Source organism: Apaloderma vittatum, unplaced genomic scaffold (genome assembly GCF_000703405.1).
Source record: "Apaloderma vittatum isolate BGI_N311 unplaced genomic scaffold, ASM70340v1 scaffold23351, whole genome shotgun sequence".
Taxonomy (NCBI): Eukaryota; Metazoa; Chordata; class Aves; order Trogoniformes; family Trogonidae; genus Apaloderma; species Apaloderma vittatum.
In genome coordinates this window covers 44759-66202 of record NW_009698863.1, presented here as the reverse complement: position 1 = coordinate 66202, position 21444 = coordinate 44759, and the positions used below count along the sequence as shown (strand labels likewise).

Genomic DNA, 21444 nt, shown 5'->3' with positions numbered 1-21444 from the left:
CCTGTGCTGATAAAGAACAGGAAGGTTATCCACAAAGTTATAAAAGTTAAAATTTTGGAATGTCATTTCTATCCCAACACTTTCATGATGGAATGGTCTTTTTGCAGCCTATCAAGTAATATTTTCAGTTTATAAACAAGTGCAGATCTACATTTGGCTTTGCTTCCTATGAATCTAAGAAAGAAAACGCTACAGTATTTGTATACACAATGGCTTCCATGGCATTGGCTTCAGATGACAGGTATGACTTGCCACTGGAAGTTCATATTAAAAAAATTAAACAATAGAAGCTTTTAAAGGCTTTCCAAAATGACCAAAAGGTGTTACAAATCATCGGTTAAAAACTATACTATCTCTAAGGGAAAGCAGCACACTGAAGATGTGTATTAAATCTTTTTCCACATTCAGTATTGTGAATATTATAAGAGCAAACTAACATCTCCACACATCTGAAGCACTTACAATATAAAAGTATTCTATTTAAATGCAAAAAGCAAAGCTTGTTTGTAACTTTAAAACAGTTAAAATATCTGGTGTAGATTCTGTGTGTCCATTTTAAGAAGTCTTCTTACAGCATCTGAGGAACTATAATTAAAATGCTCTGTCTCTACATCAAAAATGTAACCCACTAAGAGGGCTTTGCAAGGATTCACTGTTCCAGTTCATAAAGGCCACAGAGTTGGAAGCACAGTAAGTCGAAAGAGGAAGAGGATGAAGAAATATTCAGAAAAACCGTTAAGTTTTCATGGATGTTTAGTTGTAAGCTTATCCGTTACTGGATTCCATCAGATATTCTTGTCTCCAGAGATCCAGGACACGTACGTGCAGACTGGCTGGCCACTGTTGTTCCGTGTGACACTGAGATCTGTGACATATCTCTTCCTATAATCTCATTCACTAAGAAAAAAGTAAAAGAAAAAAAAAAAGGTAAAAAAGAAAAAAAGTTACTGTTGTTATGCTTTCCAAAGGGCAGAACTCATCAGCGTACCCCTTTTAAAAAGAACTATTTCAGTGCTAAGCCCTGATGCTGTTAAGTAAAAGAGGATGAATGGGGAACCTAACTTCAGTAGCAGTTGAAGAGAAGGGTGGGGGGAACTCCAAGAGTATCTCGTAGTATCACACTTTGTACTTACCATAACCCATGTTGGAGAATCCCTAAACCACTTAAGCACATACATATTCACGACGACCAGATAACTCCATAGCACAGCACAGGTCAGTTTAGTATGGCTTTCCCCACAGAACTCTCTGTTCAGGTGTGTTACAGGCACAAGCGTAATAACTCTTGCCTCTTTCAAGCTACCTACAGAACTCCCTCAGAACTTGGATTTGGGCTAATCCAGTATTCTTTATAACACTGTATACCTATTTAATTGGCCGGGTTTCTGAATACTTGCATCTCTGAAAGTACCGTAGCAATATATCTTCTTAGTTATCAGTCAACTTCTCCACAGTGAAGAATTTAAGTTGGCTTATATAAAAGTCACAACAGTGTGTGTGTGTGAAATTCAGCAAAGATTAGTTAAAAGATTACTACTTAAAAGTGAGGGGTACCACTGTGAATATGACAAAGTAGCACTTAAGTTATCAACAAATGATAATTTTGGAGTGTTACTCTAAAGCTTGGATAATTGATTGCAGTACAACTGCATTTGGAAGATGACAATTATGTTAATGGATAAACATAGATGTGGTGATACAAATTTCCATTTTACAAAATCGGCAATGGCAAGTTTAACTAAGAAAACTGAATAATATTCTAAGTGGAGATGAAATTACACATTAAATAGTAATGACAGATTTTAGATAGTTTTTATTTTAGTTATCATCTAATATTTATTATTTAACGGAAGAGGCAGCTGTTCATGTTCTCCATGGCTGAGTGGCAGTAGGTACACAGTATCTCTTATTCAGCAAGAATTGAGTATGTTGAATTATATAAGTAAAACACTAACATGGCTTTGTTTGGACCTTCTATAAACAGGCATTTAATGGGATTCTATTGTTGAGTAAGGACAATTCCTAGTAAAAATAAGGACTTTCTCTTTTGCTAATAAGCTGTTCTACTGAAAATCTTAACAGATTTGGAACCTAACCTTTTGCTCTTTTGTTTTCCATTGGGTAACTTCACAGAACAATACTGATATACTTCACCCCTCTTCTTAATGCTTCCTTAGTTTTTCATGGCAGGATTTAGCTTCCTACTAATCATTCCCATCTGGCAGCAGTGTAACAAAATGAATCTACAGGTAGTGTAAATTCTGTATGTTTATAGAGTGTACAAGGGTGTGAGCACTGCCTTTTGCTGCAGCAGTAGCACAAGTGGGTCTGAAAGAAAATGTAGGAATATTGTGAATGCTCTGGAGTATATATATAATATATATAAATTTCAACTCTGACAAGTTTTGGCTATATACTTTTAGTTTACTTCAGAAAGCGTTAAAGTCCTCATGTCATATACCTATATGTAATCATGATGGGGTTATTTGTTATCTAAAAGTCAATCCATGGCAACGATATTCCCTTGCATGAATGCAGGGTGAGCTTGTTAAAAATACACATTATTGCAGCCTGAGGGTTAAAAACAGTTCAGAAGAGATCTGTAATAACCAATTGCCTCAAGCATTACAAGACTTGCAATTTGTTGGGCCTCAAAAAATAAAAAATCCGTTCATTCAATGAACTTAACTGGTGCTATGGCACTGAAAGGTGTCACACCTGACTGCAGGTAGGATACTTTCCCAAGTATTTTTATTACACCAACACAATGCTTAAGTAAACGGCTGTTAAAAACCAAAACTTTTTCTTTTTTTTTTATTTTTGTTTTGTAAGAGAAGAACCACAAAATTTAGATGTTCACTTGTAAGACCTATTCTCCCTCAGTTTCTGCCAGGACACTCATGAGCTTGCTCCAACTACAGGACCTCTAACAGCTATTAGCTACTGCATGCTACTCAACAGTTGCTTTGTGCTGATCAAGTATTGCAGCTGTTCAGTGCTACTAAAACTTTGATAAGTGATAAAAGCAACACAACTAAATATATTTCATATTTTTAAGTTATTAGATGATTACTTCATTTAAGTTTTGATAGATGATATGTATCCGTACTGGCAACATCAGAACAAACTGGTCTATATGGTTGTAACGTTTTGTAGTTCCCACAGGCAAAAGTGGTTAACTGAACAACATGTAGCTGTGTGGCATTAAATTTTCCTTAAATCACATTACACTGTGAATACAATAGCTGGTCACGTGTAGTGCTTTATTTGCTGAAGTTCTGTATAATTCATGATGTATAAAGTTACAGGTTAGTTTGCATTGTGGTTTTGTCCTTGGTTGGTTTGCTTTTTTAAATAACCACCAGCTTGTTTACGAGAAGCTGGTTTATAGCACAGTGTGATAGCTCTGTCATACCTTTCATCTTGCTGTCTGAGAACTTTTTTTGGCAACATTTTTAGCATCTGACCAGTAGAGATTTATCTGGAGAAGCATCTATCCTTTCTAAGGGAAATGTAGTGCCTTGTCTTCTTCCATGGAATAGTTTTACTTGCCACAGTGACTTTGTTACGAATGCTAATTTTTAACTCAACCAGTACTGAAGTGTGCTTCTAAATTAAAAACTATCTAAATTGGTGTTTTGTCAGTGTTATGCAGGCCTAAATAAAAGGCCAGAATGCCTTTTCTGCTCTATCTGGCAAAGGTGGTGTTTCACTTTTTCAAAGACCATATCCTCCTACCACATCTTTCTGTGCTACTTTTTCTGGAAATCTGTAAGCCACAAATGGATGGGGGAAGCCTAGAGACTCTGGAAGACTATATGTTGATTTAGAGTATGTACAGATGATAGTAAAAATGCTTCAAAGGAAGCACAGCCTGCAGAAGCCAGCAGCTGAGATGAAAGCGCTCTAATCTTCTGCAGTGCAATGGTCTGGCTGCCAGGTTTGAGACAAGCAGGCAGGGCGGTATCGGGAGTGGTGCTGGGGTAACAGGCGTGGGCCTGCTGCTTACCGGGCTCTGCCCAGCACGCCCAAGCCAGGCAAGGCATGAATGGGGTCAGGGGGGAGTATCCATCTAGCAGGACAGCAGATGAAGGAATGGGCATTTAAACCAGGGAAGCCCCTTTTCTAGAGAAAGCTGGTCTTAGAAAGCTTGGAAAAAAACATAGTAAAGCAGCAATATGGAATCACAGAATCGTCAGAGTTGGAAGGGACCTCTAGAGATCCTCTAGTCCAACCCTGCTGCTAAAGCAGCATTGCCTAAAGCACATGACACAGGCTTGCATCCAGGTGTGTTTTGAAAGGCTCCAAAGATGGAGACTCCACAACTTCCCTGGGCAGTGTGTTCCACTGCCTTGTCACCCTCCCAGTAAAGAAATTTTTCCTCATATTTCATCACATTTACCAAAATTAGGTAGCCTGGAACTCCTTTGGAACACGTCGCTAAAGAGATGTTCAGCTCGGCTTTAAGGCTTTAAAGAATAAGATGCCTGTATATATCTGAATTGCTAATTGCTTTATATGAGGGACATACCGTGTTTACCAGCATTATTGTAATTAAATTGTCTTTCTGACACTGGAGTGGTATAAATTAAAGTAGTTTAAAATGTAAATCCCGCAGCCAGTAAGAACAGTTAAAATCTTGCATAGGAATGTACAAGACTGAAGACGAAATCATAGGCATTTTCCTTTTTGTATTAATTTGTGATGGGAAAAAATCATGTTAGCTTAAAGACTAAAATAGAAATCCAAAAGTTAGTATTTCAGTGTATGACACATTACCTTCCTGCACACAGGGCCAATCACAGCTCCTGAGCATAACCACACATTTTCTTTAATGTTGTCTAGCAGAATTCAAGTTCTTGGATGAGAAATTGGGAGAGGAAGTCTATTTCAACAGCCCTGAGAAAGGACAGAGCTCAGGCTACACTGATCATGCTTTACAGACAAAAGAAAACTTATTTTGTATACTTCCAGAAGAATACTTTATCCCACCTTTCCTATTTTTATTTATGGGGTAATGGGCTATGCTGTCCTAGAAATACAGCTGGAAAGATTTCGTATGCCCGTTTGCTTAAACTAAAAAGCCATCCAGTCAGCAACTAGATCCTGGGAAACCAAGATACATGACTTTAATACAGAGGCTTACTTTTAATGAAATTTCTGTCCAGCACAAGTTTCTAGGGGAAGGTTGCAGAGCTTGTTCAGGATTCTGCAATACGGGTTTTGAGTATGTTGTTGAGGTTCTCTATGGTATGTCTGCCAGGTTCATTTGTGTTGTGGTGTTTATACACCGCTGCCTCTTTGAAGAGGGACAGTCTTATGAGGTTTAAGATGGAGGTGAACAGTTACACAAATAGGACCTTGACTCTTTCAGTCTACTCCCTTTTTCTTGCTATCCTCCCCCCGCCCCGCAATTAAATCACTGCCTGTTTGGTATGTGTGGTGCCAGGTGTTGTGCCTGCTATCCCATATGCTGAGCCTCTACAGTCAAGAGATGAGGAAACAGAAATATTTTATGTACTAAATAATTACAGAGGTCTAGCTAATATTTTCTACTCACTTGGTACCTACCGATCACCTGAAATTGTTTTGGATGATCAGTGTCAATTTAGCGGATAATATCAGAAGTGTTACCAGATGTCTTCTGTGCTAACAATGCAGGTTGAAATCTTGAAATAACGACTGGATCAAATCAAGAGAGGGGGATGACACATGACACTGCATGGAAATGTGGCACATTCCTCCACTACAACCTGATGACTGCCTTTTATAAACCACAAATCCAATGCAGATACCGCAAATTCAATGCAGTTCAAATGCAATACAGCTTTTTAATATATTTTTTTATACTAGGCTGTGAAATGGAAATTATTTTAACAACTCTCCTATGTCTATTTAATCTATCTCTTTTACAGTTATCTCAGAATTTCAGCTGTTACTTTATTTGCAATAGTTTCACCTGTTTCTTCCTTATTATTTATACATAGTGTAAGCTGGCTGGTAAATTTATACCAATAGTTAAAAAACAGATTGTGTAGAACAGAATTTTTAACATGGTGGGGAGAAAACCTTCTGCTACAGACAGGTTAGATTGGCCCTGACAATACTGGTGATACTGTAGTATTGTATTGCAAAGTATTTTCTGCTTTTTTTTTTATTTTATTTTTCTTCCCTCTCTGTGTTCCACTGAAAAAGCACTTAGAGTCATCTCGGGGCTCAAGCCTCTATCACATTTCAAAAAATTAAGCAACATACTAACATCAATACCAGCAGAACAGAGTAGAAAATAATTAATTCTGAATTTTGCATCTGCTGTCAGGCTTGTAAAACGAGCAACCACTTACTCTATTTTATTGGGTTGTTCCCACTGTTCTGCCTTCACAGTGTTGTTTGCTTTTTTGAGTCACCGGTGTCTGCACACATGAAAGACAGTGGGGCCTCTGAGATGACAGAAAACTGGGCCACAGCTCCTTGGAGGCCTCCCTGGTCCCTTGGTCACTGAAAACTTGCACTCGACAGCTGATAAAATTATTCCTCCAGCTGTTTACTGCATGAACAGCCAGACTGGTCATGAAGATCTCTTAAAACCGTTGCAATTTCCAATCCAGAGTTTAAGGATAAACTAAAATTAGGTTCAACAGCTCGGCCATTTGTGCAGTGAGTGACACATACAGCCAGGGGTAATAATCTTGTCAGCTGTTCCAACAGAGATGCATCCTGTGAGCAGTACTGCCCAACCTCTTGCGAGAAATTCTCACCTACAAAAAAGTTATCCGTGCTAGCTGGTTTGAACACAATACTTATGAAGTATCATGAAAGTTGGTGCTTTTAATAATAAGTTGCTGAGTGTTTTGGATAAATTAAAAAACCAAAACAAGCAAAAAACCCCCAAATCTAGAGTAAAAAGCTCTTAAAAGAGGAACTGGTGTTTTGATGTGTCTGTAAGGTCTGTGCTTTTTTTCCCCCCACTGGTTTGTTTAGTCAGTTCTACCGTCATTTTTCTCTCAGTGTGAGACCAATCCATAATTTGTCAGTCAACTTCTATACCTGTACCAACTTACTGAGTACTTTATATTAGAATAAAATCATATGACATTTAGATGCCATATGTTCTCCAAGATAGGGGTTTGAAGTTCTAACATCAGAAGTAAAGGCATTATCTTTTAAAATCAAATGTCAAATACTAGCACGCTTCTAAACTGCTCTGTACTTAATTCCCCCTAATCCTGTGTGAGAGACAAGTATTTTGTAGTGGAGCAAAAAGGAAAATATAAGCAATTCCTACACCCAAAGGCCTTTCTGGGAATAGTGCAGGAAGCTGGTAATCCGTAGTGAGCATCTATAAACAGGGCAGTTCAATCTCTCTAATAGGTAGCTACCAAGCATTTTAGGTCTTTGTAGGTCAAAGATACTGCCTGAAGACCTCCATGGAGAACTACAAACAAACCAGTTCAGATTACAAACTGTTAGGTCTGTAATGGGCAATACTAGAGACCTAGGAGGGAAACATGATGATGCTTCTCCAGGATGTCCCACAAACCTCCAATATGTGTCTGTCCTAGGGAACTCCTGTGCTGGAGAGGGTATCTTTTCTGCTGAATGGTCTCATTTTATTTTTTCTCCCTGTGATCTTTAAGGTCTGTGCAGAATTCTGTCATCTGCAACATTCAGAGACAGCGAGTTGGAAAGCTTAACTAGGTATAGTTTTTGCAAGTGTTGAATGTGCTGCATGATTGCTTCATGAACACTTTATTATTTTCTCTCCCAAGAAGTATTTCCATTACCTTTTCCGTGCCACTCATTCACTTTTTAACACTTAGCATATTCTCCTCATTCATTTTTCTGACTGGAGAGCCCTAGCTGGTTCAAGGTAACTTCTGCTCCAAATCTTTGGTAATGCTAGTTGTCCTTAACCAAAACACCCCACAAAACAACATGTATGCATCCAATTCTTTTGTGACATCAGGGACAAGACATGGACACATAATGGATGTTTAGAGTGGCGTTTGTTCATCCTCTGCTGGCTTCCTAAATATTCTTAGCATTTATTTACCCTTTTAAGACTACTTTTAAAACTACTGAGCAAGTTTTCATAGAATTGTCTGTTTTAAATTCAAGATGGCCTTAAATGAGGATAGTTCAGAAAGCTTGTCACTGTATGTATTGAATTAGGGCAGGTTCTGTCTCCTTTCTTTCCCTTTCCTTAATTTCCACTCCTTTAACTAACTGATTTGCTTTAATCACAAGGTCTTACTGCAGAGGTTTCTAGACTGGTTTTGGTTTTCAGTACTCTGAATAGCTGAGCAGCAGCAGTGTGACATTTACCAACTTCCAGTCTCCTGGCTCAAAATCAGATAAATCTGATTTTTTAAAGCAAGAAGTTAGATGTTACAGTTAATAGTTCAGCTCTGAAAGAGTAAGCAACGGTTGTTGTCTGATACCTCATCTAGTTGAGGTGAATCGTCACTGAAACGTTTTTATGGACACTTCAACTTGAGACAAGTCTTGCAACATAAGCATCTAGTTCTGGAACTGTGAGCATCAATACAGAAAACTTTCTAAGTTCATTTATCTCATTTTAACTGAATTCCTGATTTGTCATCTGTTGGCCAGGTTTCACATTTAACCTAGTAAATTTGCATGTTCTTTTCCATCTTCTGCACTTGAAACGGCTTGTAGTCTCTCTCACTGCAGCGTAATTGCACACTTCATCTGAACCTTCATAAATAGCAGACTGCTTGCAACTATTTTACCCTTTTGACCATTTATTTTTCCTTAAGTTGTATTGTTTTCATGTAGTTCCCCTCCTGAAATTTGTCACAGCCTGTAATACTGAAACTGCTACAAAACAAAGAAAGATTTTTAAATTATTTTTTTTAAAGCCGTTCCTGTGTGCTCCTTTGGACCAAATAAAGACCTGTTTCCCCTCGTGAGTTCTTCTCATGGCTTAGTGCTCCATGAAGCAATCATCACACTTACCCTTTATATAAGGGATGACTCAAGTATTCCATTAGTGTATTTCCTGCCTTTGCAGACTGCCTGTTCTCCTGTAGCACACTATAGTTACGGTTGCTCTCCTGCTCAGCAGTATAATTTAGAAGCTATATTCTTCCTTTTTTAAGCCTGAAAGTTAAATCTGTAAGCATTCTGTACTACTAGTCGAAAAGTTTAGCTTGTCTGATTTGACACTGAGCATTCTTCAGGGTACAGAACCATTCTGCTAACTCTCCTGTGTAAACATATCTCTTGCGTTAGAGATATTGAACACCACATACCTAAAATAGTCCTTATTTGAATTTAAAAAAATGCCAGTTTGTCAACTGTATCTCTCAGATGCTAGCATTTCGTGCTCAAGTATATTTCTCTCTGTGTCTGGTCTTCTGTTTGTGTGCCCTTTTAAAAAGGGACCTGTGTGGAGTTTGTCAAGCTGTGTGTTACTCTTCAGTCGATGATACTGGTATTTGGGAGTTATTTTTATTATTAAATTGAGTTTTAATTTTTCAATAACTCCTGCTCTTCAACAATTTTTCTGTACCTGCCAGATTCTGAGCTGCACAGGACAGAGTCTAGAACACAAAAATAACTGAAGCCATAACTGGTATTTTACTAATCAGTTTGCTGGTTTGAGATATATTAATGTCAGGTTAGTGTGCACAGTCCTTTCCGTAGTTTTGCAATTCTGAACAGTAGCTACTTACCTTACTATTAACATTTTGATATGTAAGAAGAGCAAAGCGAAGTCAGTTTTCTGAAAGATGGTAAAAGACCAACACTGTGATTTATTTTAGTTTCATGGGCAAACTTAAGATCAGTCTACACACTAATGGTACGAGTTTTATTAAGGCTCTACACAGAGCTTGGTTATTTTACTGTTAAGAATCCCAAATGTACTGTACACTTACACCTTTAAAAATCTATGGGGAAAGTAAAATGTGTTATATATGTATGGGGCGGGGGGGAAAGGACAGTAAAGTTCTTTGGCGTTTTAGGCATGTTTGTAATAAAGTGATAAAACACTTAAGAAGAATGAGTATAAGCACAAACATGACTAATGTGCCAATTTCTAATATCATTACCTTTTAAAAGTCATAGTGCATAATCCTTTTGTTTATATGTGAAATAAAGAAGTTGATGGCATCTTAAAATAAATCCAGATGATATTTCCTAGCTAATCTATTTATCCGTCTGTATTCCTAATACTTAGATTGGTAGTGCATACCACTGTATCTCATTGATTTAAATTAACATTGCTTCCGCTTTTTAAAAAAAGCGGAACCATTCTGACTTTCTCATAGTTAACTGATCTTGGCCACTCTATAACTGTGCATATATTTGGCTTAAGATTTTCATGTCCTCCTCTGTTGTTTTACTAGATCCTACAGCGCTCGGGAAGTTCTGTGGCAGCTATATATGCTTGAAGTGGAGGGTTTACTGAATGAGTGTACACCTGGCTCACAACTTCTGAATTTCCAACTATTTCAGAATACACAGGTGTCCTAATACAGCAATACTGAAGTATTACATACCGCTTTTCACTTGTAGATATTAAGACTATTAAAACACTTTCCCCTTTCCTTTGCGCTCCAATTTCAAACATTGAAGCATTTCAGTAAGCAGACTCACCCTCTAGATTTTCCACATAGGAGTTGGACATGAGTGCTGAATGTTGAGTCCATTTCTCTGTTGAACCTGATGGCTGGTATTCCAGGTCAGAGATAAAACTGTCTGTGTCAGAGAAGAAGACAGACATAACTACTGACTGGACTAAACCAAGACGTTACAGTTCACTCAACCAGGAAGTGACTTTCAGTTGTCTTTTAACAGCACTAACTTTAAAAATACCCAGTTTCATTCACAACTGCTATATATCTTGACATAGGTAACTACTTATAAAAAATGAAAAGTGCCTATTAAAAACAATATCACTTATCTTGTATATTTAGTTACTTTTTAGCTAGCAGCCAGAGCCATAAAGGTAATGGTTAATATTTTTGGATGTCTGCCTTGTTGTGTCATCATCATTTTTATACTACATAAATTTCAGTGTAGTATTTGTGTTAGTTTAGAAAATTCCTCCTGCAGTTTTCTCAATCTGCTTTACTTACTGTGGTCAAATCAAAAGTGTTTACGCCCCTTGACAGCACCTCCACTGAACAAGGTAGGCAAAGGAGTTACTCATAAAGAAAACCTTTATTTTTCCTATCCTTTCAACAAAGGAAACTGTTGCTGTAAACAGCTGCTAGCTTCCCCTTTACTTGTCAGACTGCCTGGATGTTTTGCCCAAGGTACTGATCTGCAGTCAGGCCACGTGCAGTCTGAAGCATCAGAAAACCAACTATTATCTTGGTACGTAGGTGGCTCCGTGAGACCAAGGCAATGTGGGAAACCTCAGAGGAAGAGCTGTATTCCACTGAACTGTTTTTCCTGGAGGAAACATGAATGTAGAATAGTCTATTTATTACTGTAACCAACAAGCGTGTGTTTATTCAGTTGTGATTAGTGACTAGGTAGAGCTTAAACAGTATACTGGGTTGGGGGTTTTTTTTGTTTTGTTTTGTTTTTTTCCTCTTGCCCAAGACAAAGGTGCAAGTTTAGTGACTTAGGCTTTAAAACAATTACCAAAATTACTCTGGAAACTGGCTTATTTGTGTCTTCTGGATAGAGCCACACATTTGCTTTGCCAGCATGATTTCTAAACCCTGCTTAAGGATGACTTCTGGGAGAATGAAAGAGTCTATTCCTACTTCTTTCTGAAACTCAAGCAGTTTAAATTACTTCTTTGGATGACTTTTTATGCTTAATTGTTTAAAGTGTAAAGTTACATTCATTTAAACAGGAAGTGGAAAGCATTATCTGTGTTTCAATGAAAATATCCACTGCCTTTTTGAAGGAAAGGTGTAAATGAAGGACAACTTCTTGTCAAATAATAGATTAAGAAAAGAATGTTTTTTCCACCAACTATGATAGAACCAGCAAAGAAAGTGACATTAAGTGAAGATCTAGTGAATCCAGGGAAATGGGCAGAAAACTGCCTTGGGATGAAAGAAATTAACTTTTATCAGCAAACCTCTTTATAGCTCAGGCTTTCAAAGGAGCAGACAACAAACATGCTGACAAAAAGCCTCCAGAGGGTACAGTGAGTTAATCAGCTCTTTTAAGCAGTCTCTGCACCATAAAGTTTGCATATACAGGTAAAGATTATCTGTCAGTTTAGCAGACAAATATGAGTGATTTTTCTAAATAATTTCATAGAGAGATTCTGAAGTTGTTGCATGTCCTAACAAGGCTGCTCACAGTATTGGGTTTTGATTTTTATAAATCCCTGACAAAACACATCACGCGTAGCATGTGTAACATGTCTCCAGTCGGCATCTTCTAGAATGAAGCATGCATTTGCTCCAGGCACACAGTATTTGTTGTCTGTGAAACGTGGTAAATAAAGCAACAGCCTTTGAAGTGTGTAATGCAGCATAAAGATTTTGTTCAATGCACAATGAAGTTAGACAGAACTTGAGGAGCCAGATAAATACACAAAAAATATTTTTTCTATCTCATATTTTCACAAACATTTGAGAATTATTTGTTAAGGAATACTAAAATATGTTTTGTGCCCAAAGAGCACCACAACTAAAATTAAAACTAGTAAACTGAAATAGAAATATACTGGCATCCTTTATATCTATCTACTTACAGATCAAAAATCTGTACTTTTATGAATCACCTCTTTGTCTTGTCCCCTTCCTTCAGTAAAGAAATGCAAAAACTTTAAACCCTCAATTATCTGTGCCAGATTTGGGTCAAAGCAGTTAAGTCAACCTAAAAGTAGAGTTCTGTTATGGATACAGGCAGACCAAAAAGCTACTGGAGTTACACCATTTGGTTTTCAGGAAAGCTTTTTTGTAGCACTGTCTGATGAAAAGTTTAGCTTGTGTATCCTTTACTACCACTGGACTGAACTAGGATGTGTGGGCAATGGGACTTAAACTAGAAGTTGTATTGGTTTTAGAAAAGTAAATCCCCAAAAATATTCTAGAATGCACAGTTGTTTGCGCAACAGTAAGTGGCACAGAGTGGGATTTGTAACAGACTTTGCAAAAAGCAGTCTGATATAACTGTAAGGCAGATCATATCAGCCATGGAGGTTTGGTAATATTGCTACATCCACACAGGAAGTCTTGTTTTTTAGAGGACAGATGAGTGACTTGCTGTGTTTACAGAGGTAATGAGGATCAGTAAACCTCAAAAAACATCATGGGTCAACTGCAGCCTACGCTTCCTTGCATGTAGGCCTTCTTTTGTCAACTCCAAATAGAACTCTATCAGCTGCATTTATGTGAAGAATTTCTGCAGCTACGTCACATTGGTGAGTGCAGTATATTTAGTCTGGTTTTGACTCCGCATGACCAGCAAGTAGTACAGTGTCAACTTTCTCCACCTCCCCCCCCCAAAAAAACACGCCACCAGGCTATAATTAACCCTCAGTCTCCTCTGCTGTGGAGCAGCCAGCTAACTGTTGGTTTGTCATCAAAACTGGTCATATGGCAGAGAGTGTGTGCAATGGCAAGCTGTCAAGGACATGGTGGGTTGCCTTGCACGGTACTATTTCAAACCATAAGACTGGCTTACCTTTAGTAATTTCAGGTTCAATGCCAACCGTACTAGGAAGTACGCTTTGGGAGTTTTTTTCATTACCTGATAAAATAAGGCTGTCTGAAATGTTAGGAGTATCGTTTTCCTGTGCACATTATGTGTAGACAGTCTGAATGTGCCTGTGCAGCCACAGCACGAGCTCCTCAGTTACCTGGTACAGTAACCAACATCCCTCTTCATGTTATGGTTACGATGTCACTCTGCATTTAGGTGCTGTAGTGAAACTAGCTCATTGAAGTCATATGTTTACCCCCTTCTCTCACACAAGAAGATACTAAGTATGTTAAGACTCATCTATTAGTTGTGAATCTTGTGGCTAGAGGACACGTGCTGCGCAGTGGAAAGCAGTGCAAAAGCGTCGAAGTGTATTTTTGCCGGTGTTACGAGGGCATGCCTAACTCCTGACGTTCACCCACTTCTAAAAGGAGATTCCTGCTCTCTTGCAATACATTTCAAGTTCTGCCTTTATCACCTTACTCAGCCTCAACACCTTACTGTAGGAGCCTGTAAGCTCATGAGAAGAATTAAAATGGTAAACTGCTAAAGACCAGAATATCCTCTGAGCTTCCCAGCAAGAAAATTTATAAACTACAGAGTTGTCACAGAACTATTACAATAATGGAAATGGCTTAGAATTCTACACGGACTGTCTGACAAAGCAGACTTTATTGCTTTATGTACACAAAGCAGAGGATTTCTAGTTATGATTTATAGTAAATCCACATACTGTATTTTCTAATCTCCAGCTTTATGTAATGGAGATGCAATGAGTAACAAAATGTAAGAGGATTAGTAGAAGGTCATCCTGATTTGCTGAATGCAGCCTGACATAATACCTTAAAAATGGTTGATTACAGTTGTACATACTAGAAATCTCAGTGCTGTAGAAAGCCGTGAAATCCAAGGTAAACTTACTCTTAAACTGCAAACCACACGAGATTAAATTTTAGATCGAGAGTATTTGAATAGATTTAAATCTAAAACTTGACAGTGGGAATAGGTAAACTACCACACTAGGAGCACTTTTTAAAAGCAGAGGGGGGGAAAAAATTAGTAAGGCCTCACCATATAACTAGACTGAGTCTAACTTGGACTAGCTTTTTTCTAGTGGGGAAGAAGTGGGACCTTTATTAGATGAACACAGTATGGATGAGGGATATGGAAAAGGACAGAAACCATCAACTGCTTGTTTCTTGTGATTTCATCTGCCTTGTTTACACCTATTTGCAGCCCAAAACATTCCGCTCTCCATCCCCGGAAATGTTAGCCTGGGGAGTTGGGCAGAGGGCAGACTTGCTGGAAGATGTTAAGGGAAAAAGATGTTAAGGTCCAACATACTGGGGTGGGAGGAGGGAAAGCAGAGGGGACGAATAAAGAGCAAGAAGTTGCTTTTACATAGTTCCAGTCCAGAGGTTTACAGCCTGTGCAGACGGACTAATGCAGAGATCTGAGCAGAAAAAGATACTGATTTTCAGAATATCTTTTAAGTAGTAACATAGAGTACAAAGTACATTGAATTTATTTTATGTTTCAAATGTTTTCTGTAGTATCACTTGAATTTTATATCTAGGTGTTCTCATGCATTTTGATTCCTTGTTTCTTCAAGTGAATTAGAAATTTCCTGTAGAAAGCAAGGATGGGAAGAGGGAAAAAGCTAAACAAAAGAGCAAATTCAAGGTGGAGATAAGAAACGCCTGAATTTATCAGGCAGATCCTTTTCTTGAAAAAGAAGAAAACGGAGCCACACCAACTTCAGTAAGAAAAAAGTAAAAAAAAAAAAAAAAGTGTACTTTATGCAGACACCCAGGTAGAGAAACTGCCTTTAAATTATGTAATCCTTTTTCACTCAGAGGCTGAACAGATCCCAGCTTGCTCTAACTGCTGCAGGGCAGAGGAATACAACTGAATTAAACAAGATTCTCCACTCTGGTCCTTGGCACGTGTGTTTGACTTTGCGGAGAAGCTGTAACAGGTGGCTCCAGGTGTGCTACACCTTCCAGGGGATCCTGGATCGAGACTAATCCAGATGCCCTTGCCTTGAGCACCACTCGATGAAGGAACTTTGTGTTTCTGTACCAAGCAGTGGATTTGGGGCCTCTTGGAGCACTTTGAAGCACGAGCGTGAGTGTTGGCTGAAGAGGCAGTAAGATTCACTTTTGGGAGTCTTGCTTAAAGGAATTTATGTAACTGCTATCCAGATAGTTACTTCTGTGGGGCTTTTTTAGTACATGTTTTTTGTGGTGAATTTTTTTATTGTTATTCTTTTTTATAAACCAGAATTTTAAATAATATTTTATCAAGATAAACAGCTTAGTAATATTATCATGAGGTAGCACTTTCATACTACAGTCATATGTTGTTAAAATGTCTTAAAATATTTTACTTACTTTGCAAAAAAATATCTCCTATGCTGATTTTGAAACAGTGCATCTTACTTGAAAGAAAATTATGTATGCTGTCAGGGTTTTTTAAGTTTTTTGTTTACTTTTTTTAAGACTGCTGCCTAAATATTTAAGGTCAGTAATCCAGACACGATTTATGAAGTTTTCAATTGGCCTTGCCTTAGTTTTTTATTTTGGAAGGCTTATTTGCCTTAATTGGTAACTTAAAAACCTATTTTCCAAATAAATATAGCTTTCAAGTTTGATATATTAGCTGGGAGAACATGCTGTATCAGCATTCATTTATATATGCAATTATGTTCAGATTTTTTTCCTTAATTGTTATAACATTAATGTAGAATATAAATGATTTGCTATTTGTGTCTAGCTTTATATGTACAGAAACTAAAATTCAATTCTACACAAAAGAAAAATTTTGAGCTTATTTTTTAAACCACAGTAATAAATTAGCTACCTTACAAAAAATAGAAGTCTTCCTGCCTAAACTGTTGGGGTTTTTTAAGCTGATTAAGCAGAGGAAGTATTTACTCATGTTGAGAGAATTGAGCAGCTTGTTTCTTGTCATTATGCCCTTCAATATTTTTGGAACAGCAGGTTTAGGCGAGACATCGGACTTGTGTCTGCACATTGGAAACAAAAAAACACTCGAACTCGCTCCCCACAAGCAATCACCGAATAGCGGTAGTAGGAGACCGAAGGTAATCTCTGTGCTCCCAGACGTATTGTTGCAGCCAAGTGCTTAGTTTAGCATTGAAAACCATGTTGAATTTTCCATATAGAAAGCATATATAGTTTAATCACCAATTATCAGACCTTCTTTGAACTTCTATAGCATGCATTATGTAAAAAAAAGAAATTAATAAAGCTGTGGCCGTATTACTTACATGTACATTATACTTTTCTAGACTAGCCCCACTTTTAAGTATGGTTCTTGCGGCTTTTTCTGTGATGCGATGTCTCTGTCAGCGCAGAAACAATTCAGTAATTTCCCTTTATTAAGCCTTACTAACATGACATGTTCTTTAAATTGCTTTGCATCTGTGCTTCAACTAGTCTGGCGTTTAGGATCTGATATCTCTTTTCACTTGTTGGGCAAGTTTTGTAAAATAAAATAAAGTATAAAATAAAGTATTTAAAGTAGAAAACTTTACAGCTTGGCCTTTAGCACTAGAATGCCCTTGTTCTATTTAACATAAACAAGTGAATTTCTCAAAAAGGTAGCCAGAGCAGTAAGGAGAAAGCAGACAACTATTGTGAGCAGAGGTGCTGGATGATGACAGCGTATCTACAGAATGTCTGTGAAGAGAGTGCCAGAATGCATGTGAGAGATTTTCAGAAAAACTAGCCTGCCCTTCAAAACTGGGACAACTCCATGAAACAAGACTCCTAACTACATTTATGCAGCTTAGATATATTATTGTGACTTTCACTAAAACATACCAACATACCAAGGCTTCAGATTAATTCCTTGGTATATAAGGTGTCAATCCTCAAGCTCTGCTCTATGACAAAAGGAAAGTCTATGGGCAAAGAACTGTATAAGTACAAATATATAGCTATATAATAGATAGATATCTATCTCAGTCATTTTGACACAGAAGTACGACCCCGTTTTAGTGATACACTCCTCATGACAGATGTAAATTTGTGTTTTGAACAAAACAGCCCTCCGACACGTGACTTAGTATTTTAATACTCTTGATATAATCTACATTAAACTACATGCCCACTTACCATCATCTAGCGTGATGTCTTGTAGTCCTATTGTTTGAAAATTCAATTCTCGATCTTCAGGTTCTGGTTTAATGTTAATAGCTGCCCCATCTGGTGAAAATGGAGATGAATCGCATACGGGGTGGTGTCCGAGGGAGGACGCTGCAGTAAGACCTCCCAGTGCTGGACTATGTGCTTGAGGGGAGTGCTGTCCCGAGTGACTGACAGTGGCTGGTGGGGGAGAGGAGGCAGGTCCTGAGCTAGGAGATGGGTAAGGCAGAGGTTGCAGCTGGGGTGAAGAAGGTCCAGACAGTGGTGAATGGACCAAAGGATGGGAAGCTGTGGGGGATGGGGACGAAGCGGACGCTGGATTTGTAGGATGGTACGAGACTTGCTGCAGCTGGGGAGAAGACTGCCCAAGGGGCCGACTCATTGCAGAAGGGATGGAGCCCTGCCCAGTGCTTGGGCAGTGGTAGCCCATCGAGGGCAGGTGAGCAGATGACTGTCCAGAATGAGCTGGGTGTGCTAGCGCGTGTCCTGCTGTACTTGATGGTGACACAGAACCTGGATTTGAAGAATGAAACTGCATTGGTGGTAGAGCCTGGCAGCTAAGATTTATCAAATGAGGTACAGCTGTGTCTTGCTGAAATGAAACAGCATCAAATCCCTGGCTGGAGGCAGAGTTCATGGGAAGACCAGACTGTCCATTGTATACATTGTTAGACTGCATAGGCTGGTAAGGCGGTCTCACAGGATGTGCTGATGTTACCTGAAAAGACTGAACCACAGCAGGAGGCAAAACGTGACACTCTTCACTTGGACTAAGGTTTCTACCTTGCATATGTGGCAGGTGGGATACTGCTGAGGTCACCATTGCTGTGTATGGTGGTTGAACTGGACACACAAGGCTCCTGGGTGACGTAGACAGTAAATTGTCATGTGGATGCCCTTGCTCTGGTGAAGGCAATTGAGTTCGGATAGAATGCAGGCCCTGCACGTTGCTTGTGTGAGGCAGGCCCAAAGATGGAACAGCAGACAAATCCACCTCATCTCTGTGCTCTTGCTTCATTATAACTAGAAGAAGTAAAACGCTGGGTTACAATTCCAACCCATTTGTAACCTGTGATAAATACAAACTTAACTGCTGTTTAACGTGGAATTTGTGTTTTATAACTTTAGTAGCTAATATTCTTAAGATCAATTGAAACATACAACCTAAATCTGATAATACAATTAAAGTATACTTGGTGTACCAAATGCCTAGGTAACATTGCTTAAATTGTGCATGAAATAGGTAATTTTAGAGCATAAGTGAGCAAAACTTAACTGCCCAGGGAAGTGGCGGAGTCACCATCTCCGGAGGTGTTCAAAAAACATGTTAGACGTGGCACTTCAGGACATGGTTTAGTAGCTGTGGTAGCGTTGGGTTGACAGCTGGACTTGATGGTCTTGGATGTGTTTTCCAACCTTAATGATTCTATGACATTAACATCTATATCCAACTAAAGACTCCTTCAGATACCTGACTTCAGGTCCTCCAAACAGTACTGAAGGGTCTAATGCTATTACCGGTACTTGGGAATTTTGACAACATCCTATGACTTTCTTAAAAGAAAGGGGCAGGCAAAGGAACAGACATCACACATCTAGTAATAACCACTTCCTCACACCAAACGGAAGGGCCTAAGCCATTTTAATTACATGTACGGTTTTCACTTCTGCTAAGTTACAAACTGTTTTCTCTCAACATGCTGCAATGTGTTCATAGTGAGAATATTTTTAAATCTTCCTTCTACCTAAACCCTGGGGCATTTTCTGACATTTGGGAGAGGGAGAATGTGTAAAAGCTGTTCTTCTATGATCCAAATAACCTCCATGTCATCATTAGGATTATTTAGAAGAGCAGCTTCTGGAATTCATCATCATTCTCAAAGAAAAGTAGAATGTAATTTATTCTGTGAAAAGTGTAGCAAAGAAATACCTGACTGTAATGACAGCACTGCAACTTATTACTCTTAAATGTCAAAAAATTATCTTACGAACAATTCACAGGTAGTCTTGGCTACCTGTCCAAGGTATGAGGCTGTCTAAATTACTTCTCAATGTCTACTTCAAAAAGCAAAATAAAAATGCAACTTCTTGATTCAATACCTGGTGTATAAGTGAAACGTTGAGACTGGCTTTTTTTCCTCTTGCCGTTACAGAGATAAAACTGCACCTGGACTGCAGCTGTAATGGTTTTGTTATGGTACGGAGGAACTTCAAGTATGATGTTTGCCTATATGAAAGTTGAAACAAAAACATTTTACATATCAAATACAAATGAAACTGCTCTTAATCACAGAAAAGCTAAAACACTTATTGCAAAACTAAAGCAAACTGATATTTTGAAATTGGAAAACTTCAAATTTATGCATGTTACATAGTAAACCAGTACTATAAGAAAACTTTTATTTTGAGATTTTTCTTCTTTTAAACATGAGTGTTCCGAAGGTAATGCTTTTTAATTAAATAGACACATCATCTAAAGGATGCTTTGTTTCTCTGCCAGAGCATAAAAAAACCTCCAGTAGTCAAATAATTGCATTTTGGATCATTAAGCTTTTAAGAAAAATTTTAATGCATTGGAAACTGTCATCTTAGCAAAATTATCTTCAGGTTTCTTTTTCAATTTTCAATTTATTTTCTTCATTGCTTTCACAACAAGCAGACTATTTCCAGTTCCTTCAAAGCATCATCTTAATGGCTACTTAGGTCTCCAGTTGTCTGCATCGGCCACTGATCTATTTTACTAAATGAAGTCTAAATTTCAAAACAATATTGAACATTTCTAGTTTCTTAGTTTAAAACAGAAAGCTTTCTAAAAGTAAGAAAAACTGTTTCTCACCCCTTGACACTTTTCTCTGATTATTTTTCCTTCTACCTCCCACTGAGGTCGTCCATCTGTTGAGGGAAATTTACAAATAATTCAAGTAACAAGCATCTTCTAAAACACTTAAGTACTTAATCTTAAAAATACTCATAAAGAAGACATTCAATTGACAGAGATATATTGTAAACAAAGGGTAAAGTATAGGAATGCTTTAGGAGTTTCAACACTACAGACATTGCCTGACTGTTGTGCGGCAAACTGCTTTTTTAACAGAACCTCGGGTTACCTAGAGGCAGATTTAATTCCAGAGGAGGCAGTGTGTGCTTTGAGTGTACAGAGGGATTTTTTTTCCCCCCTCCTTTTTCTAAAAACATTTTGGAAAGGTAGTTAAATTACTGTTAACCCTTGTGATTATTCAAACATGCTGACAACTTAATCTTTTAAGTCACTGTGCAAGAGATAAACACACACATATCTTCACACCCCCCCCCAGGTTAAACAGTTAAAAAACCCACCACCTTTCCCAGAACCGAAAGATCCCATAGTCCAAATAGGCTGTGTTGTGAGGGAAGTAACTCACCTTGGCAGACCTCTCTCTGCTCTGACTGAGCATAACCCGTTACCCCTAATCTAATGGTTCTCTCGGTTATTGGGGTTTTTACAGGTTCTCAGGGAACCCACTGTCCAGCAGCAGCACTTCTTTAACAGGCGCTCAGGCTGTGCGTCTGAACATGAAACCTCCACTTGTGTTGCATTTGCTAATAAAAAAACCCCAATTCTATTAGTTAAATGTTTCAGAAAACACTA

At 38.2% G+C, this 21444-nt stretch overlaps 1 protein-coding gene across 1 annotated transcript in view; it reads right to left on the bottom strand.

The window, feature by feature from the left end:
* Positions 1 to 329: 329 nt before the first annotated feature.
* The window catches only part of NFATC3 (nuclear factor of activated T-cells, cytoplasmic, calcineurin-dependent 3), a gene marked incomplete at its 5' end in the record, with an annotated part of 49152 nt that continues 28037 nt past the window's right edge, over positions 330 to 21444 (bottom strand). The window contains 4 exons of the mRNA XM_009878186.1: positions 330 to 897; positions 17787 to 18839; positions 19917 to 20043; positions 20653 to 20708. Of these exons, the coding sequence (XP_009876488.1) occupies positions 773 to 897; positions 17787 to 18839; positions 19917 to 20043; positions 20653 to 20708 (1361 nt within the window). The remainder of the gene's footprint in view (positions 898 to 17786; positions 18840 to 19916; positions 20044 to 20652; positions 20709 to 21444) is intronic.